Below are 27,900 nucleotides of genomic sequence, written 5' to 3'. Positions count from 1 at the left end.
AGACAGGCAGCTGAGAAACCGATCACCTTCAGGGAGCTGACTAGGAGCAGGAAGAAGTTTTCTGTTAGCACCGCGTTAACTGAGCTTTCCAATCCCCAGGGGATGCTGGCAGACCCCTGGAGAGGCACAGCACCCAGCCAGAAGCTGAATCTGAGGTACCCCAGGTATGCATAAGCCCTCTACAGACACTTCCAGCCCAAGCACGCCCCTGTGCTGCCAGAGTGCTCAGGAGGGCATTTCCCTGGTGTTTCTGGATCATCAGAGGAAAACGCACAGCTGATAGAGGAGAGCAGGGAATCGGTGTGCTTGCAGACCCCCATCGACTTTTACCACTGTACAGCCACCATCACCCCTGCACAGCCCTCAGGTGGCAGGAGGACTGTGGGGGTACAGCCCACCCCTCCTCACCTGGGATGCTCTGAGGGGGACATGGCAGTGCTTTGTCCTGCCTGCTACCTGCCCACAAGCCACTCCTCTCTGCCTGCTCCCTCCTTGCAGTTCCATGGGGATATATATAGCCAGGTCTGTCCCCAGTGCCATCAGGATTCAAGAACAGCCTCAGTACTTCCAGATAACCCCAGCAGAATCAAGGGACAACACAAGCTACTACTGTTTGTCACCCAACAAACACACTATTTGCCCAACTCTGGCATCACAGAGCCATTGCTGTTCTCGCTGAACCCAATTTTGCAGCCCCCAGCTCATTTTCGCTGCACATGCTTCCTGTTGCACAACTATGGCAAATTCATTTCTGGTCTGCACTCACTGGCAATAATTAACCATATGTTATTCATTCCACCTCACTTGTGTTGTACATGTGCCCTTCCAGCCTCTTTACCAGCTCCTTTCTGGGCTCAGTAGGTTTGGCACTCAGACCACATGCCAATCTGGAGCACCATGTCAGCAAACCCTCCTGACACTTCTGCTGTGCTTATAACCCAATTTCCCAACATAAACAGTATCACTGGGCCCCAAGAAAGCAGCTGCCAGCCCAAAACACAGCTCTGGAAAGGCGAGAGGAGGAGCTATATTTACTGACCATCCTCCCAGATAGGTTTGGTTTACAAACAGTAAGTTTGCCAGGCACTGTCCCTGGATTTCAGGAGAAAGCAAAGCCATTCCCTTGTCAAGGCATTGTGGGTGGCAGGGTGAGACTACGTCCCTGAGCTCCACTTTTGAAAGTGTACTTGCTCAGGTGCAGCTGCTGCTGCTGCACTCCTCATGGCCTCCAGTGCACACCAGCCCTTGGGCTGGCACATACACCTCTGTGATGCACCTAGGGGAACTGGTGAGAGGAAAGCATCACAAGGAGGCTCAGGGACTATCGCCTTGGTATCTGGATACGGCGAAGCCTGGGCATGCACTGGCACAGGGAAGGGCGCCCCACCTTATTGATTAGGAGGCGAGCTGGCCCTGTGCACCCCTCTATGCGGCCACCTTGGATGGTTTGAGCATCCCAGCAAGAGCCCCCAGACACAGTGTGGGATGTGTGGGCTCCCCACGGCTCCCTGGCTTGGCAGCCAGGAGCTGCCAAGGTTCATCTGCTCGCCCATGCCACGCTGAGCTGGCACATGGGCACCGGTGGAGCCTGCCAGCCCCAGCCCTGAGCAGATCCAAAGCAACTGTCCGGCTTCGCGGCGGGGAAGGCCAGGGAGGAGGGGGCACAGGTGGCTTTGTGGCCGAGGGGACAGCAGGGGCACGGCCAGCTGGGCACAGGGACACAGATGGTGCTGCTGGAGAGCCGCAGCTCTGACCACAGTGACGGGCTGGGAAGGACGACTGCTGGGAGAAGGAAGGTCCATATGACACAGGGAAATCCTTGCTCAGGACCAGCAAGGGGAAGTGGAATGAAACCAACAGATAAACACACAGAAACACTGGCCAAGTCCAGCATAAGCACTAAACACTGAGTAGCTTTGGGTAGAAATGAAATGAAGCCACCTTGCAAGCCCATATCAAGTCACCCCATCAGACTCCCAAGGGCATTTTTGGAGCAGCCAATAAAGCCAGTCACAGACCAGGAGCTTTAGCTACCTACAGAGGCACCCGCAGGAAAAACGGAGCTGCAGGACTCAAACCATCCAGCAGATGCATAGCCTGGACAGGGCTGGCCACAGGTTTGAGAAGAGGGAGACGGGTATACAGTGTGTGCTCATTTTGAATCACTTCTTTGTGACAGAGAGGTGGAAAAGCAGAGGATGTTCTGGTGAAAATGGTAGGGAAAAACTCCAGAGTTTGCTATTCTAGGAAAAAGAAGTGAAATCTCAAAAAAAAAAAGAGAAAGAAAAGAAAAGTAGATTTCCACTTCAGGATAAAGGAATCCCAGAGGGCTGGTCATTACCCAAGGAAATGACAATAAACCTGAAAAATAGCCTTGCTTCATGCAAGGGAAAGGGACAGAGGGAGACCAAAATGGTGCTAATGCAGTGTTGCAGAGACCTGAAAGGTAAAAGAGTAATCACGTAAGGTTAATTGTAATGACCAAGGCAAATAAGGCAATGACTATGAGCTCTATAAATAAAAGGCAAAATTTGTCCTTTACATAATGCAGGAGTGCAGGTAACAAGATACAGAAAGCATGGGAGAGTTCAACAATTTCTCTCCTTCAGTCTGCTCAAAGGGCTGATCACAGTGTATAAATTGGGTATCATTAAGATACACATGAGGAGGCAGGGGCCACAACAGGGAAGAAGGGGGTAAGGAGTAACCCAGGTCTCTCAACTGCATCAAGTCACAGATGGGCTTCACTGAGGCATGATGAAGTACAGACATCCCAGTGATCCTTCTCCTCCTAACCATGACAATAGGTATTCTCGCCTCTCCAGTATTGCCCAAAACCCAGGGAACTTGCAGCATCTCAGAGTTTGCAGCCTGAACATCTTTAGCCTCTAAAACTTTCTCTTATACAAGGTCCAGCAACCAAGAGTCACCAATGCATCCCCAAGCAATCCCACGTCTTTCCCATGGCCTTCCCATCTTAGCAGGTTTCTGTATCTCAGACCACATTGATGTGATAGTGGATGTAGGAAGTGATAGGTACCCCAGGCTGGGAAACACCAGGCTGGCAGTGGTCCTCATTTGCAAGCAGCACAAAAGCAGGAAAGGGGGGACATCTGCAGCAGCCAGCCATGACAACGGGCTGAGATGGTTAAAATCACAACCTGCCCATAAAAGTTGTGGCTGCCCCATCCCTGGCAGTGTTCAAGGCCAGGTTGGACAGGGCTTTGAGCAACCTGGTCTAATGGAAAGGTGTCCCTGCCCATGACAAAGGGGTTGGAACTGGATGATCTTTAAGGTCCCTTCCAATCCAAACCATTCACACAAGGCTCAGTTCAGAGGGGCTGCAATCCCTCTGCACAGACTTCAAAATCAGATCATACCAGCATCACCTCAACTGTGCTGTGGGTTAGGGACAGATGAGACAATCACTTCACCTCCCTCTCCTCCCTGCTGCTCTAATGGATAACCAATGTTCCAGAGGGATTTTATTCATTTTTAATCCCTGTGGGTTTGACCCAATATTTTTAGCTGAAAGCACTACTTTCAGTGCCAGCTCTCAGCAGTCTAACAGCATGCTACCACTGGTCTACCGGAGCAGGACCGTGCAGCTGGGTTAGGGGCGCATACAACATGACAACTCTTTTCCCTGTGCGGTGCGGGGTAAGAACCATTATCTGCTCCACGCCCCGTGGAGCAGCTTTTGAGAGCAAGTGCACAGCCCCTGATAGCACGGAGAGAGGCGCACCAAGCCGCACCCTCCAGTGAAGAAGAAGCACTGGCTGGCTCCGAAATGCACTTCTAAATAGAGAATTAAGGTCTGCCTTCAACTCCCACCTGTAATGGATACCGCCTCCCCTTGCAGCCCTGGCAGCGAGGCCCTCCAGCCCGGGTGCGTTTAACCTCGGCATGGCAGTGCCACTCGGGCAGGCGCAGCGGGGAACCGGCCTGTCGCCGCGGCCAGGCTGCTGCGCTCCTGCTCTCAACCCTGGGCCGCGCAGTGCTGAGCTATGCAGTGAGCCTGGCTGGGCCAGGCTATGTCACGGCAGGCTGTGCCGAGCCGGGCCAGGTTATGCCATGCTGTGCTGCACCATGAGGTGAGCCCGGCGGCGCAGAGCTGTGCAGGGCCAGGCTGTGTCGTGCTGATCCGAGCAGTGCTAAGCCGAACTGTGCCGTGTCGCGCGGAGCTGTGCCAAGCCGTGCCGTGCCGAGCGGTGCGGTGCTGCGCGGGTGCCTTGGCGGCTGCCGCCGGGCACATGGGCAGGAGGGCGGAGCACGCGGCCTGACATCACCGTTACCGGCTCACCGCTACCGGACGGCTCCGCTCGCCCTCCCGCCGCCCAGAGGTGAGCACCGCGGGGAACGGGCACAGCGGGATTCGCCCTTGCGCGGGTGGCGCGGCGCGCCGGGGCTGCCCACGGCAGGGGGCCAGCGGCGGCGGGGCTCGAACAGGCAGCCGCCGGGCCGCGCCGGGCGTGCAGTGCGGGGCGGAGGTGGCGTGGCTCGGCTCTGCTCGGAGGTGCAGCCGGGGGTGCCCCGCCCGGGATGACTGTCCGCTCGGTCCCGGGGCACGTCCCGCCGGCTCCCCCTCGGCGGAGATGGGGAGCGGGTTCCGGTCCCGCTCGCGGCTGCTCCGCCCCTGGGCTCGGGCAGGGGATCCGGGCCGGCCGCTGGATCGGCCCCTAGGGCGGTCTTGGCTGTGGCCGCCTCGGTGAGAGTGCTGGGTTTGGGGCTGGGCTCAGGTCCCGGCCAGAAATTTCAAAGGGGGTCGGTGTGCCCCAAATGCTGTGATCAGCAGTAAAAGGCCGGTGGGATGCCCGTCCCTGGCCGATGCGCACGGCTGCGGTGAGTGGTGTCTGCTGGAGGCGTCTTCCCGGCGCTGCCAAACACGTCCGTGCAGGTGGAGGAAACCCGCTGGCACGGGGCACAGACCCGCCTGGACCGGGGCGGGTTTTGCTGTCCCGCTAGACCCGTGTTGTGGTCCTGCTGAGTACGGTGGGGTGGCACATGTAGATAGATGCACAAGTCGGGTTGTGTCCCTCGTGCAGAGAACAGTTTGCACTTAGGTTGCACTTTTTCATTCTCAGCTCTACATATGCTCTGAGGAGATGAGTGGCTTTATCTAGCCGGGGGAAATCAGCAATGAGATACAGAAAACTTGGGGAAAATCTTGGCCGGGGCCTATGGTCCCTCAGGCGAGCAGGGAGCAGACATGGGTTCTGTATCAGTGTCAGAGCTTACACAAGGTGCAAGGGTTGAGTGCTCTATGGGGGGACTGCATGGGATCCATGTTGGAATACAGAAGGATGAAAGCTGTGAAGGAACTGGAGAGCTGACTTTGTAATAGGACCATCCCACAGGGTGTAACGTCTGCCCTGGGGGGTGCATGAGGCAGTGATGAACAACAGGGAGCTTGGGGAAACGTTCAGGTTTGTAATGCCTGCACTCCACTGAGCCAAGCAGGGGGACGGACTGATACTGAGGACCCCAGATAATTTCCCTCAGTGCAGTCTAAATAAAACTAACACAGAGAAAATTACCTCCTGTGGCAAGAAACCAAAATTTGAGACAGTGGGAGAGGAAGGCCATTGCCTCCCACATCAATACTCCTGAGGGCTGAGGAGATGCAGTATTTAAATCTTGTTAGTCCTCCATCAAGCTTAAGTTTTCTCCTCTTCTAAAATCACATTTGCTATGAAACAAATGTACAGAAATACAAGATACCATCGTCACTGCACATATTTGATTTCCTCCGTGATTGGAAAGAAGAAAATGTTGATGACTCAACAAGTCTTTGTTTAAAAAACCCCACCAAGCGCCAGGAAAACAAGCATCTGGAAAGCATAATATTATTTTTTTTTCTTGTTTACTTTGCTTTTTTTTTTTGTTTGTTTTTGTTTTTGTTTTTTTTCGCTTGTTATTGTTAGGAACTATGCTTTGACTGTGACCTTGTAACATCACACCCATAAATAGAAGTAGGTTTAGATTCAGGGGAAACACATTTTTTCCGATGCTGGAAGAAGCAGGCCAGCCATGCCAACTCTCTTGAAAGGCAGGAAAGGCACCGGCAGCTGTGGTAGGAGATGTCACATATCAAGAAATAATATACATCAAGAACTAGTGTATGTCACATACCACAATTTGTAACTACAAGTTTCCCATCACTGGTTAGAATTAGCTTTTTGTCAAGCCCATGATGGAGGAAAATGCTAATTATTTTCATATTTTAATTTACTGCTTCTTCATAGAGTAGTTTTCCCTGCAGCCCTACAGTGGATTGAGCAGTTTCCCATTGTCATCTAAGTTAAAGTGAAATGTAGCGTAACTGCAAGGATAAAACATTTTGAAAGCATGAAGTGGGAGCCTACATCCCATTTCCAAAAGCCCTTAGGTACTCTGGGGCCTAAATCACTTGAATATTTTGATGATTTTGCCCAGGGTTTAAGGAACTGAGACAGAAATTCCTTCCGTCCTTTTTCCAGGTTCTCAGATTTTCAATGAGGCTCTCTAAAGCCTTAATTGTGGTAACATGTGCATTTGCATTTAGTTCCTATGAGTACACCATTGTAGTCTTTGGAAAAAATGTTCTGAGAGCTCCCCATGGACCACAGGCTTCAAGAATCAGGGCCTGTAGCTAATGTGTCCACCACTGAAGTAAGCTGATATCATGATCATGTGCAAGCGCTAATAGATGCCAACATGGATTTCTTCAGGTACTTAGAGTAAGAGCTGGTTTTAAAAAAACACATTAAAGACCATCAAAGTGGAATCCCAGATAGACAGAACTGACCAAGATGACAGCATTAATTCCCTCTGCAGCAGTCAGCACAGCTTGGCAAAGGATGGCTCACCTAAGTAGTGGTGAAATAGGTGTTGTTTGTCCTCATCCAGCACACATGGGTCCCACTAAGTTGTGGGGGTCCTTGGGGGAAGGCAAACTGTGCACACCTGCTAGTGTACATGTGCACACATGTGCACCGGAATCCCTCTTCCTGGAAAAGGTACCCTTGAGTTGGAAGCTTCTGCGGCTGCTGCTTCATACCAAGGTATTCTCCTTCTCAGACACCTCTTCTGCTCAGCACAGCAGGTATGTCTGTGGCATGTCTTGAACCTGCCCCAGGGAACATAGTCTGCTTAGGCAAAACAAGTGCTATATTCACAAGTCAGCATGATCACCATAGTCATTGTCCTTCTGTGGTCCTTTTCCGGTGAAGCCACCTGATATCTACTCTTGCTTTTCCTCCCATCTTCTCCCAGCTCAGTAACATTTCCTTCTTCTTCCTCCTTTCCTGTTGGTCTCACCCACTTGAAGGAGTGAAGAAAAGTAGAGAGAAGTGTAAAATAGACGGCACCCAGACAGCAAGACATCAGTGGCTTGGTGTCCCTCAACAGAAGGGTCCAGGTATATTCATCTCCCCAGGCTGACCTGCAAGATCCCTGCTGGTACAGGGGAAAACATGGAGTGAGCTCTGCTCCCCAGGATGTTGGACCAAAGGCTTACATTTCTGCCAGGCACAAGCAAACAATGAGGGTAGGAAGGGGAAGGCAGAGTGCTCACCCCAGGGCAGTTAGCTGACTTTCAGTGTCTGTCTCCCATATGTCTCCCAGCCACCTGGATCCCCGAACAGGACGGTCAGGCAGTTGCGTTTGCCCATTCTCTCCCAGGTGCTTCCCAGGAGCTGCCAGGAAGTGCAGAAGCAGCAGAACGTGGTCCTACATTAGGACCTTTCCTGGGCAGAGCACCTCATTTTCACTCCTGTGTTTATTCAGAGCTGGCTCAGAGCTACCTCTGTGCACTGTGTGCTGTGCCTGTGCTCTGAAGGAAGGGAAACAAGAGATCAGTAGGAGCTGGGCTGACCCCGTGCCATAGATTGCATCTTCACTCCACCGCACGCTGCCTCCTGGACTGTCTTCTCCCCCCATGTGGTCCTGTGCATCTTCTGAGTCACCAGAGAGGCAAAATCAGAACTGTGAGGGAATGCTGATCTTGGAGACCCTTCTAACAGTCACTGCAGCAAAAGAATAGCCAATCCAAATATTTCCATGCACACACAGTAGAATTCCTCTGTGTCTTTCCTGGAAAGCAACAAAGAGGTTTTAAACAGCTGGAGCCTGCCAGCTCCCTGCAGTGACTGCTGAAGTCAGGTCTCACCATCTCTGAAGCCCTCAAGCTCCTGGCAGAACAGCACACACACTGCCCGGAAGAGAGCAGAAGCGATTTTCTCCAGTTCAGAAGCTTCTTTCAGGCAAGAGCACCTCCTCCCATCCTGTCTGGCTGCAGGGCATTATTAGATCTACCTGAGAAGCTTCCACCATTTTGGCCGTCTGGCGGCTTCCCTGCTCTCCCTGCACTTTGGGGAGGGAAATGCTCAGAAATGGGTGAGTCAGTGTGAGATAGCCGTTAACTTGGTAAGAACAGTAAGTGAATTAAGACCCAAAAAGAAAGCAAGAGAAGCCACATAAGACTTAAGTAGAACACCTGAAGTTGTTGTAAAACCACCCCTTTATGTCACTTGATAACTGTGAGATGACAAGCAGGGAAAATAACCCATCCTGTATAATGTCAGCATCAGCACTGCTGTAGCAAACCCCTGTTTTGGTTCAGGTGTGTGCTCTCCATGGTCTTACAATGAAGACTCTGGGCTTCCCAGACTTTCAGATTCCCATTTTATGAAGTTTTATTACAGGGCAGGTCCTTCTCAGGCTTCTCATTACTCTGTCAACACAACAGGCACAGGCAGCAAGATCTTTGTGTGGAAGAGCAGAGGAAGCTCTTCAGACAAGGACTTTCCTGCAGAGAAGTGCTACTGCAAAGAGGGGCCCCTTGCCTTCGGAGGCAAATGTGGGAGAGGAGAGTTTGGGGACTATCTATGGTTTGGTAACTGTGCTTAGTTTTGTTGAAAATAAGAGGCCAAAAGTTTGTTTTCCAGTTCCATGTCACAGGCGGGTGTTTTTTCTGCTCAGCATTAATATTGCCTGTGTAACCTTAGGAAATTGTAGCTGCAAAGTGACCAGAGTCTATTTCTATAGAAAAACTGTAGCCAAAATGTCTGAGCATTTGTGGGAAAAAGAGGTTATTTTGCCCCCATGGGAAACTTTGGTAGCCCTTTCTCCTCCACTTTCCCTGTTTTGAAAGATGTTTTTGAATTTTGGTGATGGTGAAGAACATCTTGTGGTTAAGGACGTGCCTTTGGCTTCACTGCTGGCTTCCAAAACCAACATCCTCAGTGTTTATCAATGTTTAAACCGGAGGGTGTATGGAAGGTCAGTGCCTCTCAGCCCATGTTTTCGTTAGCGGGTGATGGAGAAGGGAGGCATGTACTGAATTTGTAGGTGATACTGAGCTGTGAGGGACTGGAAATCTTTTAGAGGAGAGACTAAGAATTAACAATTGTGGCAAACGGAAATCTGGTCTAAAAACACAGGGCACATATTATGCCCTGTGTGGTAGGACTGATTGACCATGTGGACGCTGGGTGAGTGACCGGCCAGGCAGTGGCCATGACAAGCCAGAGAACGGGGTGATGGGCACCACGGCTCATGAGTCAACAGTGTCACACAGTTCTGCAAAAGCAAACAGCCTGCTGGGGTGAAGAAAGAGAAGTGGCACTTTGGGGAAGTGGCATCTCTGCTCCAGCTGGTGCTTTTCAGTGGTTCGACTGGAATATGCAGCTCTGGGAGTCCTCTAAGAAAAATGACAAGGAAGAGAGGCTGAGTTTTGGACACTTGGCAAATAACAGCTCTGAGGAAAGAGTTGAGTTTCACTCGTGCAGGAAAAAGCGATGGAGATGTGAAACTCATTCTCCAGATGCAGAATGTGTCTGCAGAGAAGAAGAGGGCAAATGATTTGCTGTGTCCTTTGGGGGTACAAGAGGAAGCAACTAGGTTAATTGGATCAACATATACAGAGGAAAGAAAGCTGGGCTCTGTAGGAGCTCCAGTTTTAACAGAAACACTTTCCCTGGACAGGGGGAGGGATGAAGACCTGGGAATGCAAAGTTTGTCAGGGTGGAGAGCGGTGTCAGGGGGACATGTAGCAACCCCACAGGTCCCACAGCAGGTTTGGGGTCACAGCAACCCAGGGAGCCTGCAGCAGATCTGTCCCAACTGTATCACAGGGGACAACCTCAACACCTAGCAGTCGGGGTATGACCATCTCCCCCTGTTCCATCTACCCACCCTGCAGTACAGGTGCAGGGTGAACCCACCTGTTCCCCATCATTGCTCCATGCCCCATGTGCCCCATGAGTGAAGGGGACGAAGGATGGTGGCGGGGGGAGCCCAGCTGCCAGCATTTCCTCATTCTTAAGGCCTGGCTGGTGTCCTGGATAGGTTTGCAACACGGTTTTTCTGACTGAATACTGAAGGGTGATTTATTCCCTCTGCCAGTTCCTGGTTTGTGCCTTTGGGGAGTTCTTTCTGCTTTGGAATGAGAGAGAGGGAAAGGGGCAGCAAGCCTGGTTTTCCCCCTCCTTCCCTTTCCTGCAGAGCAGAGGGCTTATTTCCAGTCAGCCTGGGCAGGACTGAAAATTTTCCTGAAATGTGCACCAGAGCTGGGGTTAAAGCAGCTTTGGATAAGCCCTTTTCTTTCTTAAATCTGTTCCAGTCCCAACAGGTACACAGTACTTGCTGTGCTCCTTGAAGGGGCACTCCAGGTGTGGAAAAGAGTCTTAAAACCTTTTATTTTCCCTGGAAACAAAACAGCTGTAGACAAAAAGCTATTTCTGCTCACAGTAAGACCTGAATTGAGACTTCAGGCGCTGAATGCTCCTTGTCTGCTGGGGCTTCTCAAGGGTTAACGCAGCAGGAGATGCTTTGCAAACAGAAGCTGTAGAGCAGCTTCATGGTTCAAAGGTCTCTCCATGCAGACCAAAAGTCCTCTGGGGGCAAAGATCACTCCTGTTCCTCCAGTGTATGTGTTTGTGGGGCCATGCTCCATGGAGCTGGGTGGCAGCCATGGCTGGCAGCATCCAAAGGACCATCCTGGTGCAGAAAGCACAACGTTCCTCTGCAATGACTTAACCAAGTACTCTGCTACATCAGCTGATTCTTCATGTGGCTTGCTGGTCTTTCAACCCATGTGCTCATTAGGGGATGTAGGTGATAATTATGTGCTTTATCTCAAATAACTCCCAATGCAGAAGATGAAGTAGAGAGCAGGCTCTGTGATGACCTGTGTCAGGTTGAATTCATAGCTACTCAAGACTCAGTTGTGGTCGGACTAAACAAAACCTAACCTTGGCGGAAGACACAAAAGCAGTTGTGTTAGCCAAGGTACTGCTGGATCAGACTGCCTACATGAGGCTGAGCTCAGAGATGAGCTTCTGTGCAAATGGGAGCTGCTTGCACAGGGCAGAATCATTACATGGAGCTCCTTGGCACATTTTGACTCAGCTATATGTTTAAGACACTGCTTTTTTTTATTAGAGTTAGGGTAACATTAAGTTGTCTTTTATCTGATAAATCTGAAAACCAAGACAGTGAAATGGGTCTTGATTTCTTTTGGCCAGAACTGAAGTGAAGCTTGTGCCTTGCCACCACAAGTCCATCCTTCTTCAGGGTTTGTAACTCAAGCACCTCCAGACTGCGAGTTGCAGGAGACAGCTAGGCTATCCTGCTGTACCAGAGGAAGTGAAAGGGGCCCAAAAAGGTGGTCTCGTTGTTAAAGATGTGGTCAAGAATATCGGGGTCTTCCCAGGCAAACTTGCTGGAGTCCTGTTATCATTAGTATCTCAGTCCCCCACGTCTGTCAAAAGAGGATAATGACTGAGCCAGCTCCCCGTTAGCAGTGGGGGATGATCTGCTTGGCAGACTGACTCTGCTGTGAGCCCAAAGACACCTGAGTGGGCTCCTGCAGCCCAGCTCCATCCCATCCTGCTGTCCTGCTGCAAAACCTGAGCGAGGGCCCCCAGTGTGGGCAGGGAAGCAGAAAAACCTTGTTTGCCTGGCACCGAGCCTAAGCTAACAGCCTCGGCCAAGCCTCAGGTGCAAAACACATCGAATTATCCGTGTTTTTCTTCTGTGAGAGCCCCTCCCTCCCTCTGCCTGAGCAACAGAGATTTGACTGCTTAGTTTCACCCAGCTTTTGTCTGTCTGATCCCATTCTCTGGCGCAGGCGCAGCCTTCTGGCCAGTTTTGGTAGGGTGTCTGGCAGAGGGGAGCTCCTCATCTTGCTCGTTGCCATTACTGCTATTGTCCTGCAAATAATAGCAGTCATTGCAATGCAGTCAGTGAACCGCACGCAGGAACAAACATGCTAGAGCTGGACATAGCATCCCCATGCAGTGATTATTAGGTGTCATTATTAGCCTAGCTGAAGGGAAGCTTTACACTGCATTAGATACTTTAATTAGGGTACTGCTTCCCAGTTAGGCTTGAAGCTAGTTTACTTCCAGAGGGCTGTGCTTTAAATCATCTTGTTGCTTCCTTGGTGAGAAACCGATCTTGAATTGCACGTGCCATAACTCAGAAGGGCTGCAGTATCCTTGATAGGGAAGGTCAGTAAATGAGGTTTATCTAAGGCTGCAGCATGATAAAGAAGTGTCTGAACACCATGGTATTCACTCTTGGCCTCCTCTGCTTCAAGGTGGCTCTGCAGCGTCCTGATCATGGTGCTTTGCACTAGCTTTGGATGGGTTGATCTTGCCATGAAGAGTTAGCTTTGGAAGGGAGAGTTTTAAGCAGGTAACACATTGCCCATAGGTGCAGAAAAAGCGGTGTAAACATGGTAAGCCAGGGGCGGCAGCAGGAGACAGGGGGTCTGGGTGCTCTGCAGAGATATAGAAGTGAAAGAAACTGTTGCCTAATCAGACACTCCATTTCCAGGCATCTGTTAGGCAGAGATCACAGCATTTATCTTGGTGATGTGCGTTTACAGTGAAAGAGGGATTTTCTCCTCCTTCCTTGGGAGGATTTTGGTGCATGGCAGTGATGGCAGGTGGCAGCCAGCAGCAGGGACCATGCTGTCATCCTACCAAGGGCTGTACAGCAGGGATAGGTCCTGCTCCAAAGCTCTGACAGTCAAAGCATGACAAATAATAACACCAAGATCCACATAAAAGATTTTGAGGCTTCTTACTTTTCAACTATCCTGCTGACTTCAAAGGCCATTTACTTCTGTCATCCTTTTTAATCAAAATAACTGGAGACAGCAAAGCTGTTTATCTCCAAACATTGCCAACATCTCTCTACATGTTCAGTGGCAGTTACAGGACAGAGAAAACACACTACAATAAAATTAGCTTGCAGCAAAATTTGTGTCCCGGTGGGAGCTTAAACCACAACAAGAGTGCTTCTGAGGTGCTTCAGATCGATTATGAAATGTGTCTGTGGGTAACAGCCACTTTGTCACCCTGAATGTTGATTTCTCTCCCCTTGGCTGAGAGCCAGAGATGCATCTCTCTATTTTGGGATAACAGTTTGTGCATACAGGTGGTGGAAAAGGAGGTGGGGAAATGTGTAGGAAAGAAAGCTCATTAGGCTGAACAATAGAGTTGGCCCTGGAACAAATAGTTCTGGTCACAAAAAAATTTCGGTGCAGCAAGAAGGTTTCTAAGAAGTAAAGCAGTGAGCTTTTGATAAAGACCCTTATAAGAAGGGGCCAGGAAAAACAGCCCAACATCTTTTCAGATAGCACTGCTTTACTTTACACTAGGGGTTTTGCAGCAGAGCTGGTTGTGGACAAAGAGGACTGGTGTTTCCATGAGGCACTCCAGCAATTGACGAGAGCTCCATTTGTGAGGTTGCTCTTCACCTTGAGAAGGCCCAGGTGGTCCCTTCTCCCTCCTCAGCCATATGTTTTTTTTCCAGGCTGACAGCCCTGTGTCACCCACTCTTTCCCTTTGACTTTTTTTCTAGGCTTAGTCCTTTTTTTTTATTTGCAGTGGAGTGAGCAGAACTGCAGTGTGCTGGTCAGTATGGATTTATACAGTGGTATAATAGCATTTTCTGTGTTGTTTTGTATGCCTTTCCTACTAATTCCTAGATGACTAACGTCCTAGTGACTGGCAGGGGTCTGTGCACAGGCAGCTGCCTGGGTTAACCAACCTGACACAGCCAGCATCACCAAATCAGCCTTGCAGCACCGAAACCCTTCTGCAGGTTTGGAACATACTTCAGAGTGAAGTATGAGTAATTCTGAGTTTAACAGGACTTTCTTTTCTAGAGCATGAAAGAAAGTCTACGTGATGTGTGAGGAGCAGAGGAAAGGTGTCATTAAAGGGGAGAAGTCTGCATGTCTTTCTTTGGCATTTGTTTTCTCCTGGAAGCACTTCTTCCATGAACACATATCTTTGTTCTCTGGGACAAGGGATACTTGGTGAGAGGCAAGGAGAGCAGGCAGACCTCTGCCACTGAGGGAGTATTGTCACTGAAGCTGTGATTTTTTTTGTATCCAGGATAGTGAATCATACAGTTTTACCATCCATCTGTTGAAGGTGTTTTGTAGGCTTTTCATGAGGAGCAGGACTGAGAGATTTTCATACCTATGCAAGAGATCTTCTCCTCCAGTAACTCAGGCTCTGCTTGATGTGTGCCTGCCTGGGAGCACCAAGCTGGTATTTTCAGAGTAATGCAACCCTCAGATCATTTTTCTGAGTGATTTTAACGGATTTACAGCTCATTAAAGATTTACAGCTCATTTAGGGGTGAGGGGCTTATGCCCATAGGCAACTCTTGCCATGTGTCAGTAGTGAATTTTGGTGCTCGGGCACTTTGAATGAGAAAATACTTCTGCAAATTCTTCATCAATAATGATTGACTGTCCTAAATGATCATCACGCAAAAGCTTCATGTTCTCAATATTCACTCCTTTTCCCAGATCACTTATGAGCATGTTGAACAACACAGATCCTCAGGGAAATTTCTTGATAACCTATTCCCCCATTATGAAAATTATTTATTTCTTCTTACCCTTTGTTTCCCATTGGTAACTATTCATGCAGAAATGCCCTTCCCCTTTGCACCACTACTGTGCCAATGGTGAAAAGCCTTGGGTGAAGAACATTTCCAAAAGCCCATGAAAAATACAGCCTGTGCCAGGGACCAGGTCACCCCATCAGAATGGTCACCTTCACTTTGAAAGAACTTGACTAGCTATAAGGCAAGACTGTACTCTGCCAAAACCAAGTTGTCTTGTTCCCCATTCCTTAAGGGCAAATTTGCCATTCCTTAAGCCAAGAGGCAGATTTGAACTGCTGGTGGCAGCAGCCTGGCAGTTCCCTGACTGAGTTTCTGTTGACCTCCAGGCCTGCCTGGTGTGCTGTCTGTGGATTTATTGATCTGCTTTAAACCTCTCTGTGGCCTCAATATCTAATTCGTTAAGGAGAGCAGAGTGTTACAGGGCAAAATTCATTAATGTTTGTAAAGCTCATCAAGATCTTTCATGAGCAAATCCCATCATATTTTAATATATTTTTTAAATGTCATGAGTAAATTCTCATTACTCATTGAGGAGCTGAAGCAAACAGCACTTGCCAGACCCAAATATTGAAACAAGCAAAGGCTGCAGCTCTCTCCGTTTACCTCTTTTAGGACACTTTCATTTCAGCTGAAACACCCTGCCTAGATTCTGCTTCTGCAAATCAGAAGCAACCCATCTGGCTCTCCCAAATGCAGGCTCAGGGATCCCCATGGACCCTTGGCTCTGGGCTTTATGAAAGATGCCTGGTAGCTTCATGGGGGACTGAGAGTTGCTGGTCCTGGTCACTGTTAGCATTGCCCTGGCTTTGCAATGTGAGATGCCAGCATGAAGAACAGCAAAGGATGGATGAATGTATCCAGCAGGTGCTGGATCACACAAATACAAGAAACCCTCCTAAAACCCTTTGCCTTCCAGCCCATCATGGCAGTTTTTCCCACTCCAGTGATGCTTGTACATTATCACTCACTTGCTGGTGGATTTGGCACCCACCAAGTGCTGGTGGGTCCTGGGCTACTGGGACCAAAACCACATGCACTTTTGTTCAAGTGGCCCAAGTGACGTTATTCCCCATTATCATGGATGTGGTTTGGATCTCTGTTAGAGCTTCACAATGAACTTGCATTTCCCTTTGTTTTCCTGACAGGATGTCTGGAAGAGACATGGCCAAACCCCTCCTGGGCCATCAGACCATAGAAGGTGACCCCAGCATCACACCCGCGGCCGGCCGCACCATCGGGGTGCTGGGGAGCGGGGACTTTGCGCGGTCGTTGGCCATCCGCCTGGTGTGCTCTGGGTTCAAGGTGGTGGTTGGCAGCCGCAACCCAAGGCGAAAAGCTGGCCTCTTCCCTTCCGCAGCAGAAGTTACCTTGCAGGCTGAGGCGGTGAAGAAGACGGATGTCATTTTTGTGGCAGTTTTCAGGGAACATTACTCCACTCTCTGTGACCTGGCTGATGTGCTGGTGGGCAAGATCCTGGTGGACGTTAGTAACAACACTGAGATCAACCATCACAAAGAATCCAATGCCGAGTACTTGGCTTCCCTGTTCCCAGCCTGCACTGTGGTCAAGGGATTTAATGTGGTTTCTGCATGGACGTTGCAGTCAGGTGCCAGGGATGGAAATAAGCAGGTACTGTTTTCTTCTGACAAGGGCCAAATCCCAACTTTCAGCAGCTGAGGTCTGGTAGCACCAGCAAATGGCCTTAGGCTCCAGCAGAAGGGGCCTGAGTGCTAGCTGTGGCATCCAGAGACCACCCCATAGCTTCCACATTTCTTTGCTCAGAAATTAAGTACCCTCACTTACTTCATGCTCTGTAGTCTTTGGAGCCTCTGCCTAAGTGAAAAGTATTTATTTAATTATTTGTTTATCTAAACACAACCAGTGAAACGAACTGGTGATGCACACATGAAAGGAAGCCTGTCCAGGAGAGAGGGCTTTGGCTGCCACGGTAAATTCCCATAAGAAAGCCTGCCAGGAAGCATGGTGCTCATAACATAGGCTCCCTTTAGTATCCTTCCTGCCTCACTCGTTCCCAGCAGCCTGATCTCTCTTTGTCCTGTGTTTATATTTCTGTTCATTGCAGGTTCTAATTTGCTCAAATAACCAAGAAGCCAAGCGCACCGTAGCAGAAATTGCTCAAGTCATGGGATTCACCCCTGTAGATATGGGCTCCATGTCATCAGCCTCTGAGATCGAGAACATTCCACTGCGCCTCTTGCCAGCCTGGAAAATTCCCATCTTTTTGGCTCTGGGGCTTTTTATTTGCTTCTTCACTTACAACCTGATCCGGCAGGTCATCCACCCTTACATCAGGGAGCAGAAGAACAAGTTGTACAAGATCCCTATCGAGGTGGTCAACACAACACTGCCTTGCGTGGCCTACGTCATGCTGTCTCTTGTCTACCTGCCTGGGGTGCTAGCAGCCTGCTCACAGCTCTATTATGGCACCAAATACAGGCGCTTTCCAGATTGGCTCGACCAGTGGCTCCAGCACCGAAAGCAGATTGGTCTCCTCAGTTTCTTCTGTGCAGCTTTGCATGCTGTGTACAGCTTCTGTCTGCCCATGCGCCGCTCCCACCGCTACCAGTTAATTGAGACAGCCGTCAAGCAGGTAATGTGGGTACTCTTCAGGTCAGCACCTGTAGTAATCTTCTACACACATCCAGATGTTGGGTAGTAGGCTTAGTACCCTGGCTTTTGCATTCATTTTCCAAAGTATGGGTGGGACAGTGGGAATAAGCTGTTATCTATACGAGCTCTTCCTCCATGGGGCAACCGCACACCATCCATCAGGCATGCACCTATCCAAACTGAGAACCAGCCATCTTAGCAGGGTGCTGCACATGCATCTTAGCAGGATCAGGATGAAACTCCTCTGTGCCATAGTTCCCCAGAAGCATGAGCAAGCCTTTGAAACCAGCCATACCTGACACCCGGCATGTCTGAAACTGGTGCAGAGGTAGGAAAAATGCTAGGAGAAATCCAGTAGTGGAGGAAGCAGAGTACTCCTCAAATTTTATTCCTAGATTTTGGGAGAGCCCTGTTTGCTCACACTGACATTCACAGTAGGTGCCTGCTGGAGTGACCAAGTCATAATTAGGGGAGTGGGAGCTGTTTTGTAGAAGATGTGTCCTCACAACGTGCCTCCAGGAGTTTCACAACAGGATAGTGAAGAACTGGTCATAGTCTAAGAGAAGGAGGAAACGGAAAAGGACTTTACTGCCTTACTGAGACTCTTGTCAGTGTTTATCCAGTGTGAGAGTGCTACCTGCAGGCAACTCAGCCAGCTCTGTAACTTGGCAGTGTCATGAGGAAATGGCATTCTGTCCTTCTCCTGCCCCTGGCTTCTTTCTGCTCCATCCCACTCTCTCATGAGATGGCACAAGCTTTGTGCAGCTGAGTGAGGAATTTAATGAAGGAAATGCCCCACAATCAGTCTGCTTTCTCTGCTGGGATACCTGCCTCAGGAGGAGGGAAGGGGCTGTGGGTGCAGAGGGGAGCAGGATGGCTGGTTTTGGCAGCCGTGTCTCTCCAAAGCATCCATCATCCAACATCCCCAACCTCTCAGCTCCAGCCTTGAGCAGGTCCTTCTTCACTGCCACAGTCACACATTAATCCCAGACAAACATCCTCTGTTCATTTCCCTCTACCTCCTGTTTTCTAGCAACATCTTTGTTTAGTAAATTAAACCCATTTAATGGGCTGAAGAGGACAGTTCTAAATGCTCCTCTTTGCCATGCAGCATAAAATCCATCTTCCCTTCCATTAGCATGAACAATTTCCCCCCTAAATGCACTTAAAACAAAAGTTATTAGGAGAGTACTGCATATTCAAGCATCTGTATTTGTTTTCATGTCTTTAAACTGACTTCTCATTCTGATTATCTTTCCAAATGCAACTTTGAGGCTTGCTGCTGTGGTTACAGGCTATGGGAGCTGAAAGCATTCAGCAGTTGTTCCCAGTAGGCTTCAAATCAGGTCTAGCTTTGGCCAAATGGTGGTGGGATAGAACAGCATTTCTATATCTCCCAAATAGACAAATAGTACTGGTGGCATGAATAGGACCAAGTGTTCATTGAGGAAACCTGCTTCCAAAACCAAAACAAATACAGATAAAATTCAGCTCCTCTATTCCTAAGCACTCCATTTTAACAAACCTTCATTGTCATTCCAGGCTGTCGAGAAGAAGATTAATATCTGGGTAGAGGAGGAAGTCTGGAGGATGGAGATTTATATCTCTGTTGGAATAATTGCCCTGGGCTTGCTGTCGTTGCTTGCCATCACTTCACTTCCATCCATCGCGAACTCTCTAAACTGGAGAGAATTCAGTTTCATTCAGGTAAAGTTGGTATTTACCGATGCCAGAGAGTGATTTTGCAGAGTCAGGTCCTCACACAGACAACAGAGGGTAGAAGTTGACCTGTCATCCCAGCACATCCCTGCTCCAGCATGGCAACTGCAAGCTGCACACCAGTGTCAGGGGCAAAGCCTGCCACTCCACACCTCCCCGTGCACCCCAGAGCCATGGACAACCTGCTCAGGAGGTGACACCGAGAAGCAATAGCAGAGCAGAGGGATGTGGGTGTCCCGGGGGGGGCCACACTGCTCTCTTTCAGGGCTCACCCTGTCTGCATGGGGTGCTTCTCTCAGGGGGAAAGGTAGAATGTAATGTGCCATGGGCACCCACATGAGGATTAGTGGCAGGCTTAGCAGTAGGGGTTCTTTAATGTCTTGGTTTCTCACCCTGCATTTGGCAGTATTACTTAGAGATCTTCAGAAAAAAACAGCGTGGGCTTTGCCTGCATAACACCCACCTGCAGAGTCCTTTTCCCCCTCACACAGTGGCTGGGAGCAGCACTGCCATTCATAGCTAAAAACCTCCTTAAGTCACACAAAGTAGAAAGGCAGAAAGCCTTGGGGTTCTTTTGAGAGGGCAGGGTTGTTCACTTCCATGGGTAAGATCCCCCTTGGAGCCAGTTGCATATCAGTCATGCACAACATGTTGGAGCTGCTGTGGGAAGTTTGCACCAGGCTGTAGAGGGAAGGCAGGTAACCTGCCATGGAGATGGTTGGCTCGAAGACACAGATCTGCCCTTGCATTTCAGACAGAGTCAGATTCTGTAAAGGAAAGCACTTGGGAAGAGAGAGCAGGGGAAGGTCAGGTTTGGCAGAGCTTGCATGCACCCAAATACTTGACAAGTTCAAAAACGCTTAGGCTGGTCTATAAAAGTGCCAGAGCCCAAGAAGCACAGAGAACTGAGTACGATTTGAATGAAAAGACCATGTCTGATATTAAAAAGTAAATTAGGAGAATGTAATTTTTGTTTTTCCAAAATCAGTCAGTGGTTTAGGAGCCTTCTTTCCACTTGCAGTAATGTTCAAGCTGTCAAGGGCCAAATTCCCTCAGTGACCTGAGTCCACCACGTGGGACATTCACAACCCCAAACTTGGGGGCTGCAGCATTCCAAGGGATGTGCTTGGAACCAGGCTTAGGGCTAATTAAGGATAGTAGGGAATGATTCCTCAAGTATTACCTGCACATTAGAAAGGATTTTGAGGTCACATTCCACTCACCATGTCACTGTCATATCCCATAGCCCTAAAATCCCTTGTTACTTGTGTCTCCTACATCACTGCTGCTTTGCATGCACCAGGCTTCTCGTTCTGCTGCAGTGACACCATGAGACACCCCAACATGTGTGAGCCCCCATGGGACCCCGTCCCCTGTATCTTCCCTGCAGACCCTCTCTGTGCATCACACCGGCACACACCTAAACTTTCAAAAGGGGAGGGCAGGGTTCACGGGTGCAGAGGTGAATATCTATGACGCTGCCTCTCCTGTTGAAGCTCTTCCATGGCATATAAATAATTCAGTACTCATTAGAGCAGGAGTTTGAAGCCTGCTCCCTCCACTTCTCCCACAAATGCCCCGATCACCAAACAAGCAAGTCAGTTTTTGTATTTTTTCCTCTCTTGCTGTGGGCTGGTAAGTAATTATTTACACTGAGTAGAAGAGCCCCACCAGGACAGCTTGATCCCAGGAGACTGTCCCTCAGGGAGACAGAAGACCCAGCTTTAAACCTCTCTTTCAGATCGGACAACAGAAGCATGTTAATTCTTGCCACCATGTCTCAGGGGAGAGCTGCAGCTGCTAGGATGTTGGATAAATTGACCCTGGCTTAGGCATCCCATACCAGGAATCCCAAACAAAGTCTTTCCTTACAGCCTGGAGTGAGGCATTAAAACCCTCTGCATTTCTTTTTAGTTACCCTGGCAGCTCTCCTGGAGGGTGATGGCATTGTGTCATGGAATATGTAAGTTGTCATAGAATCATTTAGGTTGGAAAAGACCCTTAAGGTCATCAAGTCCAACCATTAACCCAGCACTGCTAAGTCCACCACTAAACCATGTCCCTAAGCACCACATCTACACATCTTTTAAATATTTCCAGGGATGGTGACTCCACCACTTCCCTGGTCAGCCTGTTCCAGTGCTTGACAACCCTTTCAGGGAAGAAATTTTTCCTAATTTCCAATCTAAACCTCCCCTGCTGCAACTTGAAGCCATTTCCTCTTGGACATTTGTTTGTTATTTGTTGGGGCAGGTAGTGCTGCCATCTCCTACCACTGCATGTAACACACAACTGTTGCATCTGCCCTGTGGGACCTTTTCCTACATCTTTCTAACGGTATGTCAGCGCTGGGACCAAATACACGATGGTCAGCTCCGAAATAGCTCTTGGCTGCCCTGTATAGGAACTGGCTGGCCTAGTTCATGGAAAGATACTCATGCCTATTTCTATCCCTGTGGGGTAAAGCATGACAGTGCAACATGAACTTCCAGCTGATCATATGCAGGAGAGGCACAGCTGGTATTGTGCCCTACTGTAGAAATGTCATATCAAAAGAGCAGGTTACAGATCTCTTAGCATGTTAGCTTCTGGGTTTGGTTGGGGTTTTTTTATTATTTGGTTGGGTTTTTTTAAATGAGGACTCTTCTAAATTATTTACTCTTCAATAAGTTTCTTGAAAAAATTAAAGCAGATACAGCTACTGCTCCCAGACTCTAGAGGTTAATATTCACGTAGTGCGATGTGATCCTCCCTGAATTAATGCACAGCAGCAGCATGTAAATACAAAGGGTGAAGCGTGAGGCTGCTTTCTCAAATATTTGGGATGTCTAGCACTTGATCTGTTTACGGTGCATCAGAGGCATTGTGGCTTCCCGTGCCTGGGAAAAGTGAAAGAGAGGGAAAATGCAGAGCACAGCTGCCCCGGTCAGATGTTTTCCAGAAAATACAGCAATTCGTTGTCATCTCAGTTGAACAGCCTGGAGTTTTTGAGACACTGCACTAAGAGCCACATTTGAGAAAGGGCTGAGCCTTAATACAAATTCAGGAGCCACTTTGGTTCCCTCCTTATCTGAAGCTTCCCAAGTCTGACATTGTCCAGCAGCAGTGTACATGCCTATACAAGTGTCATGGAATACTGCCATGCTCTTAAAATACACATCTGTTGCCTGGTGGACTGAAAATCCTCTTTGGATTGTTGCTAAGGTTTTAGAAACAAAAGTGATTAATTTTTGTAGTAGTTTCTGCACATATACAGATTTCAATTAAATACTGTTAAATTGTTCCCCTATACGTCCTGTTTTGATTATCAGAAAATGTACAGAATCTAGACACCAGATAACAGGAACGATTCATATGTAATTCAACTTATAGGAGACATCTTTAATGTTCCCCAGTGATTTACAAATCAACTCTAATTGGCTGAGAAGCAAAAATGTGTATGATTGCCTTCACCTTCCCATCCTGAGAAATCCTCCTGGAATTTGAAGGTTGAATTGACCTGGTTTCTTTATTAGCTTATGTATTTCAAGATATAAAGAATCTGTCATCAGACCTTTCCTAACCCTCCTGTCGACGAAGTGTGAGCCAGAGCCACTTCCATGGAGCTAATGACTTCATGGGACTGATGACAGCAGAAGTCAGAAATGTATCTGGGTCAGGAAGGGGCTGCTTACTTTGGATGCTGCCTAGACATTTCTAAATGAGGCACATGTGACTGAATCACCTTCACAGGGAGACTCACAGTCACCAGGGAGATGGGGAAGATAGAAGAGTTAATACAGAATAGAAAATACATGCAAAGCCCGCATTAGGAAGATACCGTTTCCATACAGCTGTCTTGCAGAGGGCCTTAACACCTTACATGGGTGGTGGCACCACATTGCCCATGCTGTGACAGTGCAAAAGAAACCCCTGCCACTGTTTAAAACAAAAAAAGTAAGATTCACAGCCAGGATCTGCATGGGAAGGATAAATGAGAGCAGAGCTTCAAAACTCAGTGTGGTGTCAGGGCTAAGCATGTTGGCAAATCAGCTCCCGTGGGGTGCTCAGCAGGCTCTGCACTGCACTACACAGAGTATATATTGAGCTATATGTACTGAGCCAGGCTGCCATCAGCAAAACTTTTGTTCCTCATGCACTTACAGCCCAACCTGTACACGGCTGACAGCCTGCTTGGTGGGTGCAGCCATGGGGCCCTGCTGACCATAGGTCCTTCAGCCAACATCAGCACTGGGACCCTTCCCAGGTACCCTCTAATCTCACCAGGCAGCCCCTCTGTGTGTTACAAGCCGATCAGCCCATTGCTGCTGTCTGAGGAGCTGCCAGCACTGTTTCCAGGCACCGACAGTTTATCCACATTTTTTGACAATGAGCTTTTTTGGTCTCATGCACCCCGCCATCTGCACACAAAGATGGGTCACTGAGCACCTGTGATGGTTTGTCACCTTTTGTCCCAGTAATTCCCACTCCTACTTTCCCCCAGTACCAGCAGCAGTTGAAAGAGGAACTGTAGAGGAACAAATTATTTCCAGCTCTGACATGTCTGCTATGCATAGAGCCCTGCTCGGGCTGAAAAGCAGCCTCCACCCAGGGCAGAAAGCATCTGTTGCCCTTGGACTTCACTCTGCCCCATTTCCCCTGCCCTGCTTTACATCTCTGCTCTGCCATATGAGGCTCAAGCTGGTGTTTACAGCCTTTTGCCACCCAGAGATTATTTTTTGCCTGTTCGAGAGAAGCTCAGAGCAGCTCAACCTAGACTACCTTGAGGAAGACCATGTTTGTTGCTGATCTCTGTCAAGGTGCACCGAGCCAAATATTATGATTTATAAAGGCTTTCCTTCCCTAAGTTAGGGACATCAACAGCAAAATTTTCCCTGTCTAGGCATCTTGAAATTTGGTCGTTACTGCAGGCTGAGACCAATCATTCAAAGCTGGACAGCAAAGCGATACTCCCAAGCTTTTATTTGTAAACACAGCACCAAAGGCTTGCACTTCAGATGCCTTCAGAAGCGAGTCCTGGCTCATGCTGAGTGCCAGCAGGCAAGCTCAGGGGCCATCATCTCTGATGGTGGCAGGAAACCACCAGTGAGGGGACCACAGTTTAAAACCCCTCTTGCAAGCAACCCTTAAAGGAAGCTGGAAACATTCAGGCAAAATATTGTCTCTGGGTGCTTGGGAGCTATTGTCTCAGCTGAAAATAGGGTAAGTTTGTGCCTGCAGAACAGGGGCTGGGCTCTTGCTGCTTCCTTGAGTGATAAAGGGCTTCTGATTCCCCATTTCAAGAATCAAGCCCATCACACAGGCTGATGCGTGACAGACTGGCTCATGAACCAACACAGATCTCTAGGACAGAGAAGGAAAACCTTCAGGGCCGTTGCCCACCTCAGAACAGAGCACTTCTGTCTCCACCTCCACTTCTGTCTCCATCTCACTTCCCTGTAGATGATGGCAATTACCTGAAGGTATCTTTGCTCTGTGTGAAGCTGCAGCTTCACCAACGTCTGACAGTGCCAACTGCTGGTCCAGAGCCACGATGCTGAAGTTTCACCCCACCAGTCAGCAGACTCTTGCCAGCCATGGACCAGCAGGCAGTGGAGCTGGCAGCTGCAGCTTGGGAGGAGCATTTGCAAGCTGCCCACACTTATGCGCTCGACAGGAGCTGGGGGCTGCTGCTTCACACGGAGGCAGAGCCCACCTCTCAGCCGGGTTGGCAGCATCTCCTGGGAAGCTCCTGCTGCGTTTCTGATATTACACTTAACCTCTGATTAGAAATAGAAAACTGCAGTCTGGAGTGCTACTCAGAAAAGGCTTCCAGTCTTGTTTTATTCTGTCTGAGAAACGCAGGAATACTCATTGCTTTCTCTGTGCTATATATATTTACTAAATAGTGTAAAAAATATAGGAAAATAGCCAGGCACAAGATCCTCTGCTAACTAGCACGTGTTCCTCTTCCCTTTAGTCCACCCTTGGATTTATTGCCTTGGTAATCAGCACTCTGCACACACTCACATATGGATGGTCAAGGGCCTTCGATGAGAACCAGTATAAATTCTACCTGCCTCCAACCTACACGCTCACTCTGCTTGTCCCATGTACTGTGATCCTAGCAAAAGTCATCTTCAATTTGCCCTGCATCCAGCAAAGACTTCAGCGAATCAGGAGGGGCTGGGAGAAGGGGAGATACGTGAAGTTTGTTCTGCCCAGCGCAACAGGGGAATATTCAAGCGGGGAGACCTCCAGCAATGTCTAACGGAGCTCTGGCTGTGACAGAGGATTACAAAGCACTATCAACATTTCTATAAAGACGTTTCTTTTTCTTATATATGTGTATGTTTTGGTATAATTGTGGGAAAATAATAAAATCTGGTGACTTTAGAAAAATGGATGACCATGAAACTAGTTTAGAAAGTAGTAGTTAAATCATATTGCCAATTTGCTAGGACAGTTATTGCCTTAAAAATGACCGTGAAAGCTGAGCTAGCAGCAGTAATACATGGGAAACCGACAGACTCTGTTAGTCAGATCAGTCACTCGAGGTGCTGTCTGGCAGCTCCCCAGACCAGTACTTCTCAGTTGATTCCCTAGCTGCTCTCATAAATTTCAATGCCTTTTATTTTTTTAATATAAAGTGGCACAGTCACTGCAAGGTTAAAACCTCACCTTTCTGCTCAGCAGAAGTAAGTTTTGCATCTCTGCTCTGCCTACATGACTTTCACACCCACATACCCTTTCCCATCAATGGCAAAGGGATGGTTTTCATGAGCAGAAGCAGAGTCAGGCACCTACCTGAGGAGCTGGCTCTGTCAGTGAGTCAGCATGGTCTTTTCAGACGGACACAAGCCCAGATGGACAGACGAGCCAGCTCAACATCCCCACAATAACTGCAGCTCCACAGCCTCTAGAAAAACGCTGGTCAAGTGTCTGCAGGTAATGCCTGTGCCGACATACTGTCCAGCCAGTCACGTCCCTCTGAAGTACTGAAACCAATTCCTGCAAATGCAGAACAGCATTTCAAATGGTGCCCTCTGTAGGCGACTGATCCTTAAAACCTTTGACACAACCGTTTGTGTAACTTCTGATTCTGGAGAAGTGAGAAGTAGCTTGAGGAATTTTTCAGTTACCTTTTCCCTACACATTTTTAATGTGGATAGGGGTTTCAGTGAAGTTACCTTAAAATGTAACAAAATCGGTTTTGTACTTGGAGTTTCTCTCTCTGTATATATGTACACACAGAGATATATATATTATTGCAGAATATATAACTGAAATGTAAACTCTTTATATTTTTATTTTCAGTATTGCCTACCATGTGCCTCTGGGATATGTAAGAACCAACTGAAAAGCTGTAAGAGTAAGGCCAGTTTTAATCACTGGCATCCATAGTTTATAAAAGATATTCTGAACTGATCTATATAATTGTATCAGAACTCGTTTGAGTCTTTCTTCCCTTCTCCCCTTAAATAATACTATTACTTTAATGGCAGTAGTAGAGTTGTATGATTACCTAAAATTTATGGAAATAAAGCTCATTACTGCCAGAAGCTGGTAGAGTCTCATTATCAAGGTAGTAAGTGAAAATTATCATTATAGAATCATAGAATAGTTAGGGTTGGAAAGGACCTTAAAATCATCTAGTTCCGACCCCCGTGCCATGGGCAGGGACACTTCACACTAAACCATGCCACCCAAGGCTCTGTCCAACTTGGCCTTGAACACCGCCAGGGATGGAGCATTCACAACTTCCCTGGGCAACCCATTCCAGTACGTCACCACCCTAACAGTAAAGAATTTCTTCCTTATATCCAATCTAAACTTCCCCTGTTTAAGTTTGAACCCATTACCCCTTGTCCTATCACTACAGTCCCTAATGAAGAGTCCTTCCCCAGCATTCAGATACTGGAAGGCTGCTATGAGGTCTCCACGCAGCCTTCTCTTCTCCAGGCCGAACAGCCCCAACTTTCTCAGCCTGTCTTCATACGGGAGGTGCTCCAGCCCCCGATCATCCTTGTGGCCCTCCTCTGGACTTGTTCCAACAGTTCCATAGAATCATAGAATAGTCAGGGTTGGAAAGGACCTTAAGATCATCTAGTTCCAACCCCCCTTCCAAGGGCAAGGACACCTCACACTAAACCATGTCACCCAAGGCCTCGTCCAACCTGGCCTTGAACACCGCCAAGGATGGAGCATTCACAACCTCCCTGGGCAACCCATTCCAGTGCCTCACCACCCTCTCAGTAAAGAATTTCTTCCTTATACTCAATCTAAACTTCCCCTGTTTAAGTTTGAACCCGTTACCCCTTGTCCTGTCACTACAGTCCCTGATGAATAGTCCATCCCCAGCATCCTTGTAGGCCCCCTTCAGATACTGGAAGGCTGCTATGAGGTCTCCACGCAGCCTTCTCTTCTCCAGGCTGAACAGCCCCAACTTTCTCAGCCTGTCTCCATACAGGAGGTGCTCCAGTCCCTGATCATCCTCATGGCCCTCCTCTGCACTTGTTCCAACAGTTCCATGTCCTTCTTATGTTGAGGACGCCAGAACTGCACACAATACTCCAAGTGAGGTCTCATGAAAGCAGAGTAGAGGGGCAGGATCACCTCCTTCAACCTGCTGGTCACGCTCCTTTTGATGCAGCC

General features: G+C 48.6%; 1 protein-coding gene across 1 annotated transcript; it reads left to right on the top strand.

Annotated features, from left to right (window-relative positions):
- Positions 1-3,821: 3,821 nt before the first annotated feature.
- STEAP3 (STEAP3 metalloreductase) lies at positions 3,822-26,197 on the top strand. Its single transcript, XM_080622178.1, has 5 exons — positions 3,822-4,343; positions 16,062-16,545; positions 17,000-17,527; positions 19,090-19,254; positions 25,226-26,197. The coding sequence occupies exons 2-5, from the start codon at positions 16,063-16,065 to the stop codon at positions 25,514-25,516; spliced, it is 1,467 nt and encodes a 488-aa protein (XP_080478304.1). The 5' UTR covers positions 3,822-4,343; position 16,062; the 3' UTR covers positions 25,517-26,197.
- The last annotated feature ends 1,703 nt before the right edge of the window (positions 26,198-27,900 follow it).

This window comes from Psittacula echo (assembly GCF_963264785.1).
Source record: "Psittacula echo genome assembly, chromosome: 6".
Classification (NCBI taxonomy): domain Eukaryota; kingdom Metazoa; phylum Chordata; class Aves; order Psittaciformes; family Psittacidae; genus Psittacula; species Psittacula echo.
This window is presented reverse-complemented; position numbering and strand designations above follow the sequence as displayed.